Here is a 22,364-nt window from a genome sequence, read left to right on the forward strand (position 1 = left end):
ACAAAGGAGGAAATACAAGAAGCCATCAAAAGACTACGAACCAAGAAAAGCCCTGGACCGGATGGGTATACAGCAGAGTTTTACAAAACCTTCAAAGAAGAATTAATACCAATACTTTTCAAGTTATTTCAAGAAATAAAAAAAGAAGGAGCTCTTCCAAATTCATTCTATGAGGCCAACATGACCCTGATCCCGAAACCAGACAAAGACACTTCAAAGAAAGAAAACTACAGACCAATATCACTAATGAACTTAGATGCAAAAATCCTCAATAAAATTCTGGCGAATCGAATACAAAAGCATATCAAAAAAATTGTACACCAAGATCAAATAGGATTCATCAATGGGATGCAAGGCTGGTTCAATATACGGAAATCAATAAATGTTATTCACCACATCAATAGACTTAACGATAAGAACCACATGATCATCTCAATAGAGGCAGAGAAAGCATTTGACAAAGCATCCCCTTATGTTCACAACATTAGAAAAACTAGGGATAACAGGAACTTACCTCAACATTGTAAAAGCTACATATGCTAAGCCTCAGGCTAGCATCATTCTAAATGGAGAAAAACTGAAGGCATTCCCTCTAAAATCTGCAACAAGACAGGGATGCCCTCTCTCACCACTTCTATTCAATTTAGTTCTCGAAATACTAGCCAGAGCAATTAGACAGACAAAAGAAATTAAAGGCATAAAGATAGGAAAAGAGGAACTTAAATTATCACTATTTGGGGATGACATGATTCTATACCTAACAGACCCAAAAGGGTCTACAAAGAAACTACTAGAGCTAATAAATGAATTCAGCAAAGTGGCAGGATATATAATCAACACACATAAATCAAAGGCATTCCTGTATATCAGCGGCAAATCTTCTGAAATGGAAATGAGGACAACCACTCCATTCACAATATCCTCAAAAAAAAAAAATACTTGGGAATCAACCTAACAAAAGAGGCGAAAGATTTATACAATGAAAACTACAAAACCCTAAAGAGAGAAATAGAAGAAGATCTTAGAAGATGGAAAAATATACCCTGTTCATGGATAGGCAGAACTAACATCATCAAAATGGCGATATTACCAAAAGTTCTCTATAGGTTTAACTCAATGCCAATCAAAATCCCAACGGCATTTCTTATAGAAATAGATAAAGCAATCATGAAATTCATATGGAAAAATAAAAGACCCAGAATAGCAAAAGCAATTCTAAGCAGGAAGTGTGAATCAGGCGGCATAGTGATACCAGATTTCAAACTATACTACAGAGCAATAGTAACAAAAACAGCATGGTACTGGTACCAAAACAGGCGGGTGGACCAATGGTACAGAATAGAGGACACAGAGACTAATCCACAAAGTTAAAACTATCTTATATTTGATAAAGGGGCTAAAAGCATGCAATGGAGGAAGGATAGCATCTTCAACAAATGGTGCTGGGAAAACTGGAAACCCATATGCAACTAAATGAAACTGAATCCCTTTCTCTCACCATGCACAAATTTAACTCAAAATGGATCAAAGAGCTTGATACCAAATCAGAGACTCTGCGTCTGATAGAAGAAAAAGTTGGCTCCAATCTACATATTGTGGGGTCGGGCTCCAAATTCCTTAATAGGACACCCATAGCACAAGAGTTAATAACAAGAATCAACAAAAACAACGTAAACTAAAAAGTTTTTTCTCAGCAAGAGAAACAATAAGAGAGGTAAATAGGGAGCCTACATCCTGGGAACAAATTTTTCCTCCTCACACTTCAGATAGAGCCCTAATATCCAGAGTATACAAAGAACTCAAAAAATTAAACAATATGATAACAAATAACCCAATCAACAAATGGGCCAAGGACCTGAACAGACACTTCTCAGAGGAGGACATACAATCAATCAACAAGTACATGAAAAAATGCTCACCATCTCTAGCAATCAGAGAAATGCAAATCAAAACCTCCCTAAGATACCATCTCACCCCAGTAAGATTGGTAGCCATTATGAAGTCAAACAACAATAAGTGCTGGCGAGGATGTGGGGAAAAGGGTACACTTGTTCATTGCTGATGGGACTGCAAATTGGTGCGGCCAATGTGGAAAGCAGTATGGAGATTCCTTGGAAAGCTGGGAATAGAACCACCATTTGACCCAGCTATTCCCCTTCTTGGACTATTCCCTAAAGACCTTAAAAGAGCAGACTATAGGGATACTGCTACATCGATGTTCATAGCAGCACAATTCACAATAGCTAGACTGTGGAACCAACCTAGATGCCCTTCAATAGATGAATGGATAAAAAAAGGTGGCATTTATACACAATGGAGTACTACTCAGCACTAAAAAATGACAAAATCATGGAATTTGCAGGGAAATGGATGGCACTAGAGCAGATTATGCTAAGTGAAGCTAACCAATCCCTAAAAAATAAATGCCAAATGTCATCTTTGATATAAGGAGAGCAACTAAGAACAGAGCAGGGAGGAAGAGCATGAGAAGAAGATTAACATTAAACAGGGATGAGAGGTGTGAGGGAAAGGGAGAAAGAAAGGAAATTGCATGTAAATGGAAGGAGACCCTCATCGTTATACAAAATTACATATAAGAGGAGGTAAAGGGAAAGGGGAAAAAACAAGGAGAGAAATGAATTACAGTAGATGGGGTAGAGGGAGAAGATGGGAGGGGAGGGGAGGGGGGATAGTAGAGGATAGGAAAGATAGCAGAATACAACAGACAATAGTATGGCAGTATGTAGATACGTGGATGTGTAACCGATGTGATTCTGCAATCTGTATACAGGGGAAAAATGGGAGTTCATAACCCACTTGAATCAAATGTATGAAATATGATATGTCAAGAGCTATGTAATGTTTTGAACAACTAATATAAAAAAAACGTTTTAGGAGATATCACTAGTCCATATCTCTTCATCTATCCTACACACCAAGGAAAGACACCAACTGGGATCTGACTGCAATAGCCTGTCCAAAAGGCAGAAAGAGGGTTGGGAAAGAAGAAAGGAAAGTGATATAAGATACAGAATAGAAGGAATAGAATGAAATGAAATAAATTGATACCAAGGAAAAGGAACACAGGATGTGTTTCTTGGTATCTCTGTTGAACTGTGATTGAAGCTATGTAAGGTTAGTTGCCTCCAGAGAAATAATTTTATAGTTTAAAACTATATTAAGCAAGCATCTTTTAAGTCCTTGATTTAACTTTTTCCTCGTATTTTATACACCAGAAGAATAAAATGCTGTTCTTGAAATTTAAAAAATGAAGTAATTAAATGAACCACACAAACCAGCAGTTCCAGAACAATGTTTAATAATAGTACTTAAGAAGAATGGTACTGATAGTCACAATGCCTTCAGTGATCCCCCTTCAGTGAGACACTGGCTTTTGGGCTGCCTCAGATATATTATTATCCCATGTTGAGAAAGTATCCATCTATTTTTATTATAGTGGGCATTTTTATCTAAAATGGTCACTGAATTTTAGTAAATACATCCCATCTTTCAAAAACTATTTCCACGTTTTTAAAAGGATTTAAACATTTTAATTCAAGAAGTAAAACACAGAAACACAGTAGCTCCATAACTATACAAACAATAAATTAAACAATATCAGAAAATGCTTTAATTTATACTATCTAAATTTCATTCATTACTTTAGTATAATAACTCATCTCAGCATCTACAATTTCAACAAATGTCTGGAAAGTTTTTTGTTCAGAAACTGATGCTGGTCTGACAGAAACACATTTGAAAATGTTCTTTTTCTGGTCATAGTTTCCAATACACCTATGAACTCGGCCTCTAATCAGTCTTGGAAGTTCACGATCCTGTTTCTCAAAACATAAATATTTTTTAAAACTTGTTACTTCATCTAAATTTTAATTTTTTAACAAATAATGTAACAACTAGAAATAATCACCCCAAATATTATACTTTCCTCACCTGAGTCAGGGCCCCACTGCTGACAAAGTCTATGACAATTAGTCATATATGGATGCCCTGTCACAGAGTAAAGACATGAACTTGGACAGGGCTTCTTACAAGATAGAGCAAGATGCTGCTTATTAAATAACTTAATAATTCTTAATGTAATGGCACATAAATTATCCATTCTTCTGTCAGACTGTCAAGAGTTCCACTTTCAGTACATGGCAGAAAAAAGGTGGTTCATATCAACTAACTACCAGCTGAGAAGTAGAATAGCTGTACTAAAAAAAATGTTTAAAATCCCCTGCATAGGCATCAGACATATCAAAGCAGTGAGGAGTTATATAAACCTCATCTGGACAGCATGAAAGTTCAAGATGAAGCCTGATTTGGGGATGCATTCTCCCTTAAGATATCTGCCATTACAGAAAGGTAATTTAGAATCTAAGAAGTGAGCGGAGATTTTTAACAGTCTTAGAGCTGGGAAAACAAAAAATGGAGTCTGATGATCCCAAGAAAAGAGATTCTAGCAATCACTCCCACCCCACCCCAGGTTTAGGGTTGGAACCAAAACAAAGCTACACATTTAAGGGAACTAATTAATCAGAATAAAAGACCAGAAATCTCTAAACCCCCTCAATCATGAATAAAACTAAAGCATTCAGAAACTTCTTTCACTAAAAGGTTATGACTTAAAACAGAGGAAAAGACTTGATGATTTTTAAAATGGACTACAATAAAATGAAGAATTTCCCTCCATTAAAGCCACCATTAAAAGTGAAAAAGCAAACCATGGAATATGAGAAAAATATTTGAAGTAAATATTAACAAAAAGTTTGTGCCTAGAACAGCTTTTCAAAAAAATCCCATAAATCAATAAGAAAAAGACCAGTAATTCAATTGGAAAAAAAGCAAGAGACCTAACAGACTTTACAAAAGAAGTTATCTAAATGGCCAATAAACATATGAAATCGTGCTCAGCAACACTGGTCACCAGGCAGAGAAATGAGGGAACATTTAACTTGCTCAGAAAGGCTACAATAAAAAAGACAATACTAACTGTTGATAAGAATGCAGAGAGGGGTTGGGGATATAGCTCAGTTGGTATAGTGTTGCCTTGTTCAATCCCCAGCACCACACACAAAAAAACAGAATGCAGAGAAACCATGACTCTCCTACACTCCTTGTTGGTGTATGAACTGATACAATCCTTGGAAAATCCTTTGGCAATAACCACTATATTAGCTCTATAACGTGGCAATTTTACTTCTACAGATACACCAAACAGAAATGCATGCATATGCACAAGAAATATATACAAAAAAGTTCATATTCATTATGCTTATTATTCATAACGGCAAAAAAACTCTTTAACTAGCCCAAATGTCCATCAACAATAAAATAAAATTCCAAATTGTGGAATATTTGCATAACCAAATATGTAGCAACATAAATGAATGAACTATAGCTGCATGCAATAACATAGATGAATCCTACATTGTGTTGAGTGATACCACACATTTTTCAAAAGATATACCATATGATACAATTTATGGGAAGAAGTTCAATGGGGCTTCAGAGATGACAACAACATTTTACTTCTTAACTTGGGAAGTGTTCACTTTGATGCTTCATATCACTATACAGTTAGAAATAGTGTACTTTTCTGTATATGTTATAGTTCAATAACGGTTTTAAAAAATACTTACACTGGAAAAAATAAACATCCAAGATATTAAAATAATTAACATGACAATTACTATTTCTTGATCACCTACTGTGTGTCAGGCACTGTGCATTTGTTTTATCATTTCATCTCACAACAACTTTTCAAAGCAGGAATTCATCTCCCCATTTGCAGATATTTAAAAACCTGAAGCTCAAATAGTTTGAGCAGCTTACTTATGTCATAAGGCTGGTAAATACTGAAGTATACTAAACATTGGAATCCAAGTGTGATTTCAGAATTGAGGCCAATTTCAGAATTAAAATCAATACCTTTCATAAAACATGTAGGTCTTAAAAGGTCTCCCGCCTCCTTTGGGATCTCTAGCCTTTGTTACCTAGCCTTTGCTTATATCCCAAGCCACTCCTGCTTTAACTTCAGAATCCCATACCTCCAACCCCTTCACTTTCTAATTTCTCATTGTAGTAATTATATATTACTTGCAGCTCCCTGAACAAGTCAGACTTTCTCTTAGCTTCATGTCTTGCCATATGTTGCCCCCTCACCTTAAAATGAATCTTCCCCACCTATTGCCCTACCAACACTTGGGCTTATTTGGCTCTTATGGGTTCTTAAATATCTAAGATAATACAGGTGATGATCTCTTTGAACATCCTTCTGTGATCTGGCCCACTCTTCTTATCTACATCTGTAGCACCCTTCTTATACCTCTATCATATAACATTATAACATTTATGTATTTGTCTTTCTATTTGAAATTAGAAATTCTTTAAGAGAAGGAGCCATTTATCACTATATTTCACATTATATCTTTTGCACCCAATGCAGTGCTTGACACATAGGAAGCTCTCCAGATTAAGTAAATAACTTTAATATCTGAACTACAAGCAAACAAAATGTTTCAAGTACTAAACAAATTGAATTTCTAATACACTGAAATCACAGCCTGCATTTTTTGTTTTGTTGGCATGGTCTTTGCAAAGAATGCTTTAAAAAATACTCACGATTTCATAAAATACACAAGGCAGAGTATTTTTCCCATCTCTCATAAGAAAATTCTTTGAATAATATGGGCCAGGTGTAACAGCCGAATCGAGTACAGCTAAACCACATTGAAATAAGGGGGAAAATCAACATTAGAAATGCAAATAAATAAAATAAAATGTAACAAAAAGTTATGTTTAAATAACTCCCACATCAACCTCTTAAAGTTCTATTTATAGTAATAAAGAAGACATTTTTAAAAGGAATGATATTTCTGAAACAATTTTATGGAAAAGAAAATATTTGAGCCCTTTCTTATTTAGAAACAGATTATATATCAAGTTCGTACAATTGGCAATGGTGGGCCATCTGAAACTTTTTCCATAGACCGTGTTCTCTATAGTGGTTAAATTCCCAGACCAGTCTACTGTATTATAATAATAAGTACATTATTATAATAAGCATGACAGCTTAATGTAAAAACACTGAATTATAATCAGAAGTCATGCATTCCAGTCCCAGTTCTTCAACTTACTAATATTTTGTAACTTCAAGAAATTGGTTTTTAAATTTATTTTTAATGTATTATTTAGGGTATATAACAAGATACATACATATACGGTACTGAAAATGTGAAATAATTAGTACAGATAAGCAAATTAACATATCCATCACCTTCCATAGTTACCTTTTTTCATGTGGAAAGAGCACCTAAGATCTATTCTCTTCAATTTTTCAACATACAATATATTAACTATAGTCCTCCATGAATACATTAATTAGATCTCTAAGTTTACCCTACAACACTGAAAATCTGTACCCTTTTACCTATATCTCCCCATTTCCTTCCCCTTGAGCAAACTGTTCAACCTCTTTACAAAGCTATTTCTTTACCTGTAAAATACAAATACTAATCCATGCTTATCTTCAGAAATTTTTATCAAATTACATTGTTTATTCCTTCAGTAAACATCTACTAAGTACTAGTAGTAGGCATTTGATATTTTGAGGTTCACTTACATTTATCCTAATAAGATCCAGATTTTCCTTTAGGAAACCTCTATTGGAAACCACATCTATTCTGTTTTTAGATGTGGGTGAGCTTTGTTCTCACCCACAGATCCAGGGGTGACCTGTGACTTAAGCCAAAGCATATTCCATTCCCCAGATACACAGATCAGGGTTTCAGTGATGGGTATGTTACCATTCAGAAATAATGATACCCAAAAGTCCATTAGTTTATTTCTGGGAAAGAGCAACCAAAAGAAATTCATCTAAAAATGTGACAATGTGGTGTAAATCTAAAACAGGTCAGGCAAGGTCGTGTTCCTTTTGAAAGCTTCTAGACACTGCATTCTTTGAATTATGACTCTTTCCTCTAACTCAAAGCTGGCAGGATAATATATTCCAATCTTTCCCTGACTCTGACCTTCCTGCTTCCCTTGTAACTATGTCGGGCCCACCAAGATTTCCAAGATAATCTTCCCACTTTGAGATCCTTAATTTAACCATATCATCCAAGTCCCTCAACCACATAAGGTAATATTCGTAGGCTTTGGGAATTCGGACACAGACATCTGAGGTGCCAACAGTCTGTCTACCATAGATATTATTAAATCTGCAATTGTCATTACTATTATGAAAACTGCAATTCTTTGAATATACTTCAGGGAGCAGCAGAAATAAGACTTTTATTTCAGAGGGAAAGAACTACCCAAGATAGAAGTTAAAACAATGAAGAAACACCATATCTAAATCTCAAAAAGTATACTGGCTGAAAATGCAAGCTTTGTATTTCTGTAATACATAAACCAAAAATATAAGCTTATGGAATCAAATGTATACTATAAAATGATAAAAATCATGGGCATAAAAGATACTACAGTAGCTCTCTCTAGAGAGGCAAATATACAGGGGCATCAAATATACCTATGACATGGTCATATGGATATTTATTATATTCTCTGTACATTTCCATATGTTTGGATTATTTTGTAATTTAAATAAATACTATTATTAAATTTAAATAATGGAAATAAATATGTTTTGAATCTCAAATCTTACTTGTTTATCTCTTCATTCTAGGTAAGATCAAGTTCCAGAAACATTCTACAAAACTCACCTACTTTTAAATGCTAATTTAGAAAACAGATTAGTTATAGGGTGGTTATTCTTATCAGTATTCTTAATGTTCTTTCAGGGTATTTCAAATATGATTTAATTTATATTTGGATGAGCTTTGCTCCAAATGCTAGATTTAGAATAAGGAGATTCAGATTCTAGATTCTTTTTTTAAAATTTGTTTTTATTCTAATTTGTTATATATGATAGCAGAAGCATTACAATTCATATTACACATATACAACACAATTTCTCATATCTCTAGTTGTAAATAAAGTATATTCACACCATTTGTGTCTTCATACATGTATTTAGGATAATGATATCCATCTCATTCCACCATCTTTTTTACTCCCATGACCCCTCCCTTACCCTTCCACCTCTTTGCCCTATCTAGGGTTCGTCAAATCCTCCCATGCCCCCCCCAACCCCACTATGAATCAGCCTCCTTATATCAGAGAAAACATTCAGCATTTGGTTTTTTGGATTGGCTAACTTCACTTAGCATTATTTTCTCCAAGGCCATCCATTTATCTGCAAATGCCATGATTTTATTCTCTTTTGTTGCTCAGTAATGTTCCATTGTGTGTGTGTATGTGTATATGTGTGTGTGTGTGTGTGTGTGTGTGTGTATGTATATATATATATATATATATCACATTTTCTTTATATACTCATCTACTGAGGGGCATCTAGGTTGGTTCCACAGTTTAGCTATTGTGAATTGTGCTGCTATAAACACTGATGTGGCTGTGCTCCATTAGTATGCTGTTTTTGATTCTAGACTAATTTCTGCTGCTAACTAGCTTCATAATTTTAATCAAGTCTATTTTAATTATTTGCCCAATTTCCTCATATAACTCAAGAGGATAGATTACATGCAAATGTCTTTTCAATTATAACACTATAAATCAGAAGAATACTGCCACAAATACTTAACTCATACAAATCAATGACACACCCAATCAAGAACTTAAAAAATTCTAATAAAACATATTTTCCTTTCACAAAATTTTTTTCTTCAAGATCCCTTAGATATTCCTATCAATATTAAAAACTTGTCCAGATAGTATGACCTGACATATTTTTAAAGTATTATACTTACCCAACACCTCAAAAAGAAGTACAGTTTTCTTTGCATGTTCACACCAATACTTCATGCTTTCAATAACTGCAGAAATAATTCTTAGAGAATTATTTTTTTCCTTAAACTGTAACCGACATGAGGCTTCCTTTTGAAAAATAAAAACATAACATTAGAAAAATCTTTCTATTTCTCTTCATATACTTTTACCTTCTATGTAAAGATTCTAGGTCTATATAAGTAAATATGTAAAAAGAACTACTAAAAGTTTCAATACAATTACTTCCCCAAATTAAAACCATCATTAGTATATTATAGAAGGATAAACCAGGATGCACTCAGAGGCAATCAAGAAGAGAATCATTTATACAGCACTCATCCACTCATTCATTTGTTCATTCATTCAATAAGCATCATGTGCCACATCCTATGATAGACCTGTGAGTAAAACACTTTCTCCAATGTGCTCCACACAAGGAGGTGAATCAGACACATTCACTGATTCACTTCAAAAGTGTTAACTGGGCACCTACCATGTGCCAAACATAGCTTTTAAGGAAGCAATAATGAACAAAACTAACAAGATATCAGCCTTCACATATTTTATAATCTAAAAGGGGATTCATACAATAAATAAATACATAACAGAACATTAAGAATTGATATATTCTATGTATTTTTTAAAAACAAGATAAAAGGACAAAGAGAGAGATTATTATTTTTAGTGGATGGTGAAGTGGGTCAGAGAGAATAGCAAGTGTAAAGACCCTAAGGTAGAAATGTGTTTAGCATTTTTACAGATCAAACTAAGAATACAATGTAAGATACTAATTTTTAAGGGTGGGGACAATTTTTTTTTGAAAGGAGTTAGATTTACTTATATTCAACCATTGCAAGTGTCTGACAAAAGAATATAAAATGAATTTTAGTTGCTGTTAAAATTTTCATCATGTTGTGGAGGATGAAACTTGTTAAGTGGTTCAAACAAAGAAACTTACACTTAGGGAAAAATTATAATCACATATTAAGGATCTGTGTGATTAATTTTGTTTGGTTGACACCAAAGTCCAGTATATTTTCTGGGTATAGCCTTAAGTGTTACAAATCTATGTTTTAAATGTAATATGAGCTGTATAATTTTATTATGTTTTATTAGCTTATACTAGCCTAATAAAACCTGACAGTGGAACAAAAGACCCTCCTTAGAGTGATATTTTAATTGTCATAAAAATGTCCTATAGATTAACAGACCAGCTGAGCCCTCATAGTTTCTCAGGGACTAGAGAAATCATGAAAAAAGGCGCTAGTTATTTCTGAGATAAAACACTGGCCACAATTCTCTCCATAATGTTCTTTTCATGTGAATTTGGCAAATACAAAGCCATGAATTACCCTAATTCCAATAAACTATCTTCCAAAAGCTTGCATATGGCTGCATCTCCTCCTGAGTTCTATCTCCTAGCAGACAGCACCTCTCTCCATGGACTGCTTCTTCCTGGACCTCATCTTCCCAGCTCAGGTGGGGTGGGGACAATTTTGTCAGGATGAGTTTTGTAAGAACACCTGATGGGACTCTTTTTAAAAAAATACAATTACTTTGCCCCTTTTCTTCCTCCTAACAACAATTCTAATAAAACTACAGTTGAAGATTAATGTCACTGTTACTAAGTTGACTATGTCATATCATTTATGTACAAGGAATCACAAAGTTGAGAATCACTATAAAACATGCTATATTGGTCTCATGCTATACTGGTTTCCAGAGAGCCTCTTTTCTTTCGAAAAGCAGAATTTACCCTGATGGCTTACTGAAAAGACTGTTTTTACAGATATATGGACTAAAACAAACTTAAGCACCCAAAACTAACAATAGTATGAAATTATTACCACTCCCAGGCTGAAAGAACAAGGAAAGAAATAAAATTATCCAATCCATGAAAGCTAGACTCCTGAAAAGACTATGTCATGTAGGGACACAGCCACTTCCATCAGTACAACATTTAAGTAGGGAGAAAAATGGGAAAACACAACCTCTCCACCCACCCTTTGATGTCCTCCCAATGACTCCCATTGGGCGATCTTTAGCAAAAGCCAGCAGGTAAAAGAATCCCAGGATGAGGTACTATGTAGATGATTCAGCCTTCTAAGGTACAGAGAAGAAGAGATAAAGAATCCAATGGGCCAGGGGAGTGAGAAAGGGAAGAATAACCAGCACACACACTATATAGAAGACATTTATAAAAATAAGTAGAATACTGTGCATAAAGAGAATATGAAGCTGAGGTACAGATATAGAGAATACAAACCAAAGCAGGGATTAATTAGAATGCATGCCATGTTTGTTTGGAGAACTGTGCAGAGTTTGGAATGACTAGCACATTGAAGAATTAGCGGAATGTGAAATACTGAGGTTGGTAAAGTAGAATAGGTCCAGATGATAAAACAAAAATCAGCAAACAATGGCCTGTACTCCAAATCTAATCTTTGATGTTTCTTTACACTTATACTGGAACACTGACATGCCCATTCATTTAAATACTGTCTATGGCTGTGCCAGAGTTGAGTAACATCGTTGTGTAATTGCAACAGAGATAGTGTGGCCCATGAAGCCAAAAATACTTATTATTTGGCCCTTTACAGAAAAATGTTTCTGTTCTCTGTTGGGGAAAAATATGTAAGAATGATAAACAGAGTTGGATAATTTCTGAAAGCAAAGAATAAATTGTTATGCTAATAATCAGTAAGCAGTGAAACACCGAATCCACTAGGAAACTCTGAAGCATTTATGAAAAAGAGCAGTTACCTGCTAAGAAAATATTTTACAAACTAATATTCATCCCTCCAATGGAACTGGATATTTATGCTAATCAAGTAACATATACTAGGGGACTGATTTCAAATATTCTTACCTCTATAACTTTCTAAATAGCTATTTACTTCACATTTTAAAAATAAAAATAAGTCATTCATTCATTCTTTAATATTTAAATGTTTACCTTCAGAGTGTTTTCTTCTGGAATATCATCCAACATTTTTTTCTTAAATTGATTTTGTTGAAAATTGGGCTTAAATGTCTGTAATTCACTGTTTTTATCTGGGCCTTTTATTGTGGAGCCAGAAACTTTTGATGAACACATTTGTCTGGGAACCTCAGTTTCTCTGTGATAAGATAAATTAGGAGTTTCAGATACCCTTAATTGTTTCTGTGGTATCTGAGTTCCCAAATTCACTGGAAAAGAATTTTTTCCATCATTTGTCACTAGTTTTGTTGTTTTACATTGAGGTCTAAAGTCATTTTTATCCCAAGTTTTCAAGCTGGTATTTTTGTTGTCATCTCTGTAGATATAATAGGAAAAAAGAAAAAGAAGGGAAAAAGGAAAAACATTTATTTCTTTATACTTTTTTAAAAGACAATCATAAAAATTTTATTTATATGGCAATTCCTAGTTTACAAACTACTTTGTAACTAACTAGTTTGAAATTCCAAACACATCATTGCGACAACTCTACAATAAATTACCTCTCTTTCCCGATGAGGACAAAGAGTCTTAGTGAGGAAATAGTGTACCCAAAGTCATATATCAAGTTACTAACAAGTTTAGAACCAAGAGAAACCTACACCATATATTTTTAAACTATGCCAGCCTTTAAGTGACAGTGGTTGTCTCCAAGTGGAAAGATTTTGCTTATTAATTCTTTATACATTTATTTTTAAATTACTACAAAGTAAATTTTTAAAGTTAAGCCATGGTTTATCAATGATTTTAAATCACAAGCAAAATGAATATACACAGGGTAGATAGCTCTAATTAGATATTTTGTGCTTTTACTGTGTATCTAAAAAGCCATACTAATCAATCTGTTATAGTATTTACTAACTACATTAATCTAAATGGAGTTGTAGCAGTTGATCAGAACATGTTGTTAATGAGGCTAAAATCAGAAGGGTGTTTTCTAAACATTAAAGTTCCAAAGGAAAAAGCTAGTGCAAGTCACAAGTTCTTAATTCTGAATAATTTTCCTGGAAATATCACCAGTATTATTACAAGAAGACAATCAATACAACCCATCTCTTGTTTAAGAAAATAATCCAAAAGAAGGTCTAGATTTTCTAGTAATATAAAAAAATCTAGGTTTTCTAGAACCCGAAGCTTGAATAATTTGGAAAGTACAGTTAAATAAATTAAGTGCAAAATTAAATATGAACAAGATGGAATAAAAAAATCACAATTAAAAAATTTAAGTTATACCATAAACATTATAATATCCAAGAAAAATATGACTAGGATTATTATTTATTAACTGCCTGACACTCAAGACTTTTTTCCAACAATGATCCCCTCCTTTTCCTATGACAACAATTTTGTTACTTTATTTCAGTAGAGAGTACAGAAATACAATTTTGTCTTTCCTCTCTCATGGCTATTCAAATTATTTTTATTATTTATAGTCTAGAAAGATTTCTTTTAGCTTCACAACTATTTAATAGTACATCTAACATTAGCAACATTTTTACTCATTAAGATATTACTAGCCTGGGAACTATCCCTGAGAGAACTACAGTCCTTTCACCTTTGCAGTGGGCCCACACAGAGATGGTGTCTCAGAAGTCAATCCAACTCAGCCATGTCCTCAACACCCCAACCAGACCATAAAGTCCAAGTTGCAGGGGCTTCTAAGCAGGGAAGTAGCAGCATCTCCCCTGAATCATTCTTGTTGAAGAAAATATAGGTCCAGATAGTCAACAAAATCCCCAACAGCAAGCTGTTGCTGAGTCCATATGGATGTAAAAGTAGGACTGGCCACCCACTACCCAGGGCCTGTAGCCCCAGATGTATCATCAGAATATAGTGGATGACCCTAATGGGATATACTTTGTGGCATATTATACATGCACATAACATAATTTAATTCCCCAGTATCTCTATTTTCCTCCCTCCTCCCTCCCCCTGATCCCCTTTCTCTACTCTACTGATCTCCTTTTTAATTTCATGAGCTCCTTCTACCTTTTGTTTTTCTTTTCCTTTTTTCTCTCTAGTTTACACATGAGAGAAAACATGACCCTTTGACTTTCTGAGCATGATTTATTTTGATTAACATAATGCTCCCAAGTTCCATCCATTTCCTGTAAATGATATAATTTCATTCTTCTTTATGGCTGAGTAAAACTCCAGTGTGTACAAATCCCACATTTTCTTTTTCCATTCTTCTGGTGACAGATACCTAAGCTAGTTCCCATAACTTGGCTATTGTGAATTACACTGCTATGAACATGTGTATGCATGTATCACTACAGTATGCTGACTCTAGTTTTTTCGATAAATACTGAGGAAAGGTAGAGTTGGGTAATATGGTAGTTTCTTTTTTTAATATTTATTTTTTGTTGTAGTTGTACACAATACCTTTATTTTATTTATTTATTTATTTTTTATATGGTGCTGAGGATCAAACCCAGGGCCCCACACTTGCCAGGCGAGTGCTCTACCGCTGAGCCAAAACCCCAGTCCATATAGTAGTTTCATTCCCAGTCTTTCGAGGAAACTCCATACTGATTTCCATGGTGATTGTACTAATTTACAATCCCACCAACAGAGTTCCTTTTTCACCATATCCTTGCCAACATTTATTATTATTTGTGTTTTTGATGATTGCTATTCTAAATAAACCTCCTACACTTTGAATAACCTACTGAACTATACTCAATCACTCACAATTCAGAGTAGCCAGAAAATAAAAGCTCCTTAAACTACCATAAAACATCATGAAAAATCAACCAAAAATTCATGTGTATTATTTTAACATTTTCTAAAATTTATACTGTAAATTTTATAATACATACTGTTCTAACATTCTCCAAGAGAATATGTGTAACATATTTAAAAATTATGAAAATTCTGCAAATTGCTGGACATAATTATTGGAGAAGTGAGACTAGAAACCTTAGAGAAGTTAGAACTTAGGTTCAAAGCCAAAATCATTAAAGAGAATGGAAGCTACTGGAGTAGAGAAGCACACTGATACAAAATAAAAGACAACATGCTAGTTTTAAGAGAAAGAAACTAAAATTCTCTTCTCCCTTCACCAAATGCCTGTAAATGTGGAAACATCTGGTTCACAAGTATTTATTAAGCTTAGGTTACATTACCAGCAATTGCCAAGGAACTGAAAGATCTCAACAGGTTATATATTACAAGAAATACTAGAGTTCTTCAAGTTGAAACAGAAAGATGCTAAAAAGCAATTTGAGATTACATATATGAAACTCACTGGCAAAGGTAAATATGTATAGAAAAGCAGAGAACAGTCAGCCATCTGTACTCATAGATCTCCACATCTACAGATTCAACCAACCACAGCTCAAAAATATTTGGAAAAAATAACATCTGTACTAAATAAATACAGACTTTTTCCTTGTCATTATTTCTTAAACAATATAGTATGACAACTATTTACACAGAATTAATATTATATTAGTTTTGTATATAATCTAGAGATGATTTAAAAGTACAATGAGAATGTCCATAGTTACTAACATAGAAATCTCCTAAATGAAATTCTATCTAAAAAATTAGGAAAAGTAAAAGGAGGGGGGAAAGAGGAGGAGAGAGAAAAGACAAAAAGAATAGAAGACAAATTTTAAGTAGACTCACCTCCAACCACTTTGGCTTCTTGCAGTATTTGACTGAATTGATTTAGGAATAGAATCTTGACTTCTCAGGGGATGAGAAACTGAAGGTGGTATTTGGCTTTCAAGGAAATATGTCTTGTTAAATGTAAATAATTTGTTTTCAAATCAATAAATGTAAAACACACACAGAAAAATGGCATCAGACACACATTTATTAGCTTTTATTTTTCTCCACATACCTTGTGTTCATTGTTTTTGTTAAAGGAGCCCACTCTTGATTCATAGCCTCCCAGGCCCAATCTCAATAAGAACACAAACAAAAGTAAAATAGGTAACATTGTTCAAAATAACTAATTCATATTTATTATTTAACTTGGGAAATGTAAAAACTTTAAGAGAAAGGAATCCTTTTCAATAGCACTTTATTGTTGAATTTGCCAATAGCCTTCCTTATTGATTTTCATAGATATCTTTCCTCCCCCTTGTACTGTAAGCAAAAATAATAAATTCTAATATAGAATCTTATACTTTGTAGCATAAAAATTCTAATATTGTTTCTTATACTCTATAACATAAATGCAGTCTATCCCAATTTTTTATTCCACCCCACAGCAAGAAATACATCATCATAATCCATAACAGACACATACATAATGTGTGTTAAGAGAGATGAACAGAGGCAAACAAAAAGAGGATAAGAGAACATAACAAAATTTCGCCATCAAATATTATCCTTATTATGTATGTCACACACTGATCTTTTCTATTATACTCTAGTTTCTATTTCTTTTTTTTACAGATTGGTTATATCTCAGCCCAACTCTTGAGGCAAGACAAAAATTTGGAAAACACTGATGTAGTACTTTTCCTTATCCAGTGTAAGATCTTTCTATGACAAATAGTAATCTCAGTCAGAGCTTGAAGAGTTCAGAATTCAGTAAAATGAACATTTCCTTATGAAGTAGTTCATACTTATTAGTTTTCAAGGTCAACATTCATGCTACTTAGAAAAAAATTTAAGTGGTGGTGAACTTTTTTTATTTTTTCCATATTTTTATTGGTACATTATAGTTGTACATAATGGTGAGGTTTATTGTTACATATTCATAAATACATACAATGTAACAACATAATTTGGCTACTATCAATCCCCAATACTTCCCCTTTCCCACTCTTCCTCCTCCTCCATGGTCCCTTTCCTCTTCTCTACTGATTTCCCTTTAATTTTCATGAGATTCCACCCCCACTACATACACATATTCCACACATTATTTTCCTTTTTTCTCTCTAGCTTCCACATGAGAAAAGACAGATGACCCTTGACATACTGAATTGGGTTGGATTTATTTGGCTTAACATAATGTTCTGAAGTTCCATCCATTTCCCTACAAATGGCATAACTTCATTTTTATTTTGTGGATGAATAAAACTTCACTGCATGCATATATACATGCATATATATATTACATTTTCTTAATCCATTCATCCACTGATGAACACCTAGGTGGGTTCCATAATTTGACTATTGTGAATTGTGCTGCTATAAACATGATTATACATGTCTCACTACAGTATGGTAACTGTAATTCTTAAGGAAAAATACTAAGAAATGGTGGTTCCATTCCTAGTCTTTAGAGGAATAGTAGAAATTTTTTTAAATGATAGAGGATGACTAGATAAATGCTGACTTGTGTCTAACCATGTGAATTTCTAATTTTCTATACATAAAAATGGGAATAATAGAAACTTTATACCTCGAATTCCTCTAACATGAAAGAAAAAATCATTTTAGAGCTACATTAAGGTCTATGGGAAAATAATAAATTAACAATACAATTATACATATAATACATTATATTATATATAACATATAATACATATATACACACTGAATATAGTATAATTCTAGTAATATAATATGTATTTTATACATAATATTAGTATATATAATATATATTCTGTACAATATATATTATATATTATTTATGATATATTGTATTATATATAGTATTATATATACTTGTAATATATAACACATATACTTATGTATATAATATATATAACATATATACTTGTATGTTACATATACAAGTATATAGTATATATATATTATATATGCAATACAAGTATGTATATATATATACACATGTATATATACTCACACAAGTATATAAAGATCTTTAAAAATTCTAGTTGCATAATATTCTATTAATAATTTTTAGTATCTATCAAGTTTAAATGTATACAGCCATCTTGCACCAAATATACCTTAAAATGTCTGCCTTTCCAAGCCTTCATCCAGAGGGAAGTACAAAGTTGGCAAACATATCTCCCAGCACTCACCACCACAGCTAACTGGTTTAGAAGCTAAGCCAGGATTTTAGTGGTCTTGCTTAAATGATAAAATGAACCAAAGCCTCCCTTCCCTGCCTCCAGGACTTAATTAAGAGATACAGAAGACAGTCAATCAATTACCTCTAAAAGCTAGAACTAAAAGATTATGTAAACTCCTAGCAATGGCAACTTAGTTCATGGTTCATGTGCTAGTTGAAACTATAAGAAAACAAACTGGATAGGAGTGCCTTAGTCCATTTAGGTTGCTAAAACAAAATACCTTTACTGGGTATTTTAGAAATAATAGAAGCTTACTTTTGAACAGTTATGGAGGTTGGGACATCCCATATCAAACACCAATAGATTAGGTATCTGACAGATGGCACCTCTTACATGATAGAAGAAGTAAAAAGCTCCTTCAGAAACATGCACAGTGTGTGTCCCGAATCCCATGCATGAGGGCAAAACCTTCATGACTTAATCACTTTCTACAGACCCCCATCCTTTAATACTACTATCACATTGTTGATTAAGTTTCAATATATGAATTTTCACACCATAGCAGAAAGTAAAGAACCAGCAATTAAGAAAGGCAAAAACAAAAGAAATCAGAACCAAGCACCAAAAATTCCTGGGCTTCTACCCTTCCTAAAATCTAATTTTTTCCTGTGTTCCATGCATACTTATCCCTGTTCCTGAGGCAACTTGAGTTTCTCCATTCTTTATTACCAAATGTACAGATCACAAAAATCTATATCTGTTTGAAAAAGGAAAAAATGTTGCAATGTAGTTTACTACTTCATTAAAACAAATCTAAGATACTCCATTTAAATGCTAAGCAACCCTTGTAGAGAGACACTCACACTCCTGTATCAGAATGATAAAGAAAAGCCAAGATATTTCTGTATTTGGATAGTAAAAGAAGAAAAAAATCTTTCTACTCTCATTATAAAGAAAACGTGCAATTTTCTACAATCCCAGTTCTTGTTTCCTGAAATATTTCACCTTACTCCTTTTCTTACCTGTTGGTATTGGAGGGAAATCATAACTGTCAGAAGCAGTACTGATACCTGGATCATTTTTAAGTGGATTAGATGTTAATGGCTGTCTATTCCTCTTCTTTTGATTGAACAATGGTACAGGCAAACAGCCTACATTGAATATACCAATAAATTAGTACATAACAGAAAATAAATTACTACATAATCAGATCTACTTATAGAATACTTATAATGCACAATTTTAATGTCTACTTCCATATGTTAATATACTTAATATAGGCATATTTCTATGCCCTTGAATTGGTTTTTACATTCTTTTTGAAATCCTAAATAGCTTCATTTATCTCTCTAAAAAGTACTTTTTTGTACTATCTTAACATTGCTTTAACTCCTCCTGTTTGGAAATTATTCCCATTTCTTCTCTCATTCCACTTTCTGTTTTCCTTATTTCTCTCATATGCTTACCTATTACCCTATCAACTGTAGAAAATCCATGGTGTACAACAGAGGTCACTGAACCATGTTTTTCAAAACCCCAATCACTCTTTGGATAATACCAGCACATCTTTTAGGGTATGGTTCTCCAGTTTAGTTTGACTTAGATTTAAACTAGAATTCTGCTTAACCTCAAGTACTAAGACCATAAACCCTTTCTTATAAAATTTTATTTCAACATATTTGGTCTGGAACCCAAAGTCTGCACCCCCAGTGTCTGTAATGATATTTTTATATGTAATTTTGAGAATGCCTTAGAGAGAGATACTATCAAATCCAAACAAAAAAGAAAAAAAAACTAACTCTACTTACTAAGGTAGCAGAAATAGGATCTCAAGTCAGGCCACAAGTCACAATATATAGATTTTAAATCTTATAAGGAAACTCAGAGGAAAAGAAGTCCAAAAAGTTTGCCTATCACTTCCAAGAAACTATCTGGAAGAACCCAGATAGGACCCAAGCTTCCTAAATCTTAGTTCAGATCTCTGGCCACTAGACCATCATCTAGCTATCTGCGATCACTACACTACAGAATACTGACTCTAAAACTTTCTAATGGAATACTAAATTATGTGAGCTCTTCAGTGAGACTACCTAGGTAATAATTATATATTTGGATTACAACTTCAAAGTATAAACATGGGCAATTTCCTTCAACTCTTTGTGCCAATATGACACAAACTGAGATGGAGAATAACATAATGATTAAGATATGAGCCCTAGAGTCACATTCTTAGGTTTACATCCTGGTTCTACCATTTAATAGATTTCTTGTTTAACCATTTTGTGTCTTGGTTTCTTATAGGAAAAACAGGGACAATAATAATAATCTATTTTTAAAGGGTTGGTGGAGGAATTAAATAAATTAATATGAATAATTAAATGTCTAAAAATGTTCACCATAAATAATAGTTATTATTATCTTCATTGTGCATCATATTGATTCTTTGACCTGGTTCTCACCATTTTTGTCCTGTCCTTATATTACCTAATAAGTTAGGAAAATAGAAATAATAGCTCTTAGAAAACATATGTATTTCTGGAAATATTTTTAACAAGTCAGTCACAAATATAACTAAAAATAGATCTATATAGTTGTTTTTATCTTAAAAGCAAAGAACAACTCAAGCACATAGGATCTGCAGAAGAATCAGAGTGAATCTACGTTTTTATTTTACTCCCACCTCTGTCACTAAATACTTTTAGTTGAGTAAGTTTTACTTTACCTCTTTGGACCTAAAAAGAAGCAAGACTCAATGTTTCATCTTTCTTAAAGTTCCTTCCAAAATGTTTCACCTACAAACTACACAAGCTTTAAATGGCATATACAAAATAAAGAAGCTTCAAAAATGAAGTTTTCAATACCTGCTGTACTTCGAGTTGAATTTTCATTTAAGTTTCTCTTCATTTTTTTCTATATCAGTCTATAATCTTCTTTTGCATTCTACATTCACAAAATGAATGTTTGACCAAACCTTCAAAGAAAGAACACTGTAACTCATATTGTAACAAAAATAAATTCCCAGCATATTAATTATGAAAATTATCTTTGAAAGCTACATTGAAATCTGATAATGTAAACATTTTAGGGAGTCCTTTGCTTCTGAATAAGTATTTGCAACAAAACTTATGTTTCCAGCTCTGTTCAAAATAATTATAACCTTGCTTCCTAATATGTGCATATTTTCATATTGTCTATACAATTTACTTCAGAATTAAGGACATACCATAATTCTGAATCAGATAAATGGATTACTGCATTGGCAAACTCACAGGTAGGAAATATAAAGTACAGAACTAGCCATAGGAGACCATAGTCTGTGTTGCACTTCATGACACTATGCTTTGGCTATTAGTTTGAGACTATCAAAGACTAACTCCTCACTTAATATTCAAATAAATAAATAAAGATAAATTTCCACTCAGTTTTTGCAATGTCAACAAACGAAATAAAGGGTTTTTTTTCCTGTAATTTTTTTTCTTTTGCAACGTATTTGCTTTTGTGATTTTTCCAAGTATAGCCTCCTAATATATTTCAATCAAATTCAATAACTACTTGCCCACTGCATGAGTGAAAAGCAAAGATACAAACTT

At 33.1% G+C, this 22,364-nt stretch overlaps 1 protein-coding gene across 1 annotated transcript; it reads right to left on the bottom strand.

Annotated features, from left to right (window-relative positions):
• Positions 1 to 3,644: 3,644 nt before the first annotated feature.
• Positions 3,645 to 22,101, bottom strand: LOC124080238 (spermatogenesis-associated protein 22-like). The gene is made up of 8 exons (XM_046426094.2): positions 21,636 to 22,101; positions 19,797 to 19,925; positions 16,680 to 16,740; positions 16,463 to 16,558; positions 12,809 to 13,154; positions 9,834 to 9,960; positions 6,628 to 6,725; positions 3,645 to 3,836 (listed from the first exon to the last, which is right to left on the bottom strand). The coding sequence occupies exons 1-8, from the start codon at positions 21,676 to 21,678 to the stop codon at positions 3,645 to 3,647; spliced, it is 1,092 nt and encodes a 363-aa protein (XP_046282050.1). The 5' UTR covers positions 21,679 to 22,101.
• Between the last annotated feature and the right edge of the window lie 263 nt (positions 22,102 to 22,364).

This window comes from Marmota monax, unplaced genomic scaffold, assembly GCF_021218885.2.
Source record: "Marmota monax isolate L192 unplaced genomic scaffold, Marmota_monax_Labrador192_F-V1.1 WCK01_AAM20220418_F8-fsc01516, whole genome shotgun sequence".
In the NCBI taxonomy this organism is placed as follows: domain Eukaryota; kingdom Metazoa; phylum Chordata; class Mammalia; order Rodentia; family Sciuridae; genus Marmota; species Marmota monax.

Bases quoted from the DNA above. Each gene is read 5' to 3' on its own strand.
- LOC124080238 (XM_046426094.2), bottom strand. From the start codon at position 21,678: ATGAAGAGAAACTTAAATGAAAATTCAACTCGAAGTACAGCAG. The intron at 19,926-21,635 runs GTATTGAAAACT...TATTCAATGTAG, and splicing joins TTCAACTCGAAGTACAGCAG to GCTGTTTGCCTGTACCATTG. The intron at 3,837-6,627 runs GTGAGTATTTTT...TTTGAGAAACAG, and splicing joins CTTGTGTATTTTATGAAATC to GATCGTGAACTTCCAAGACT.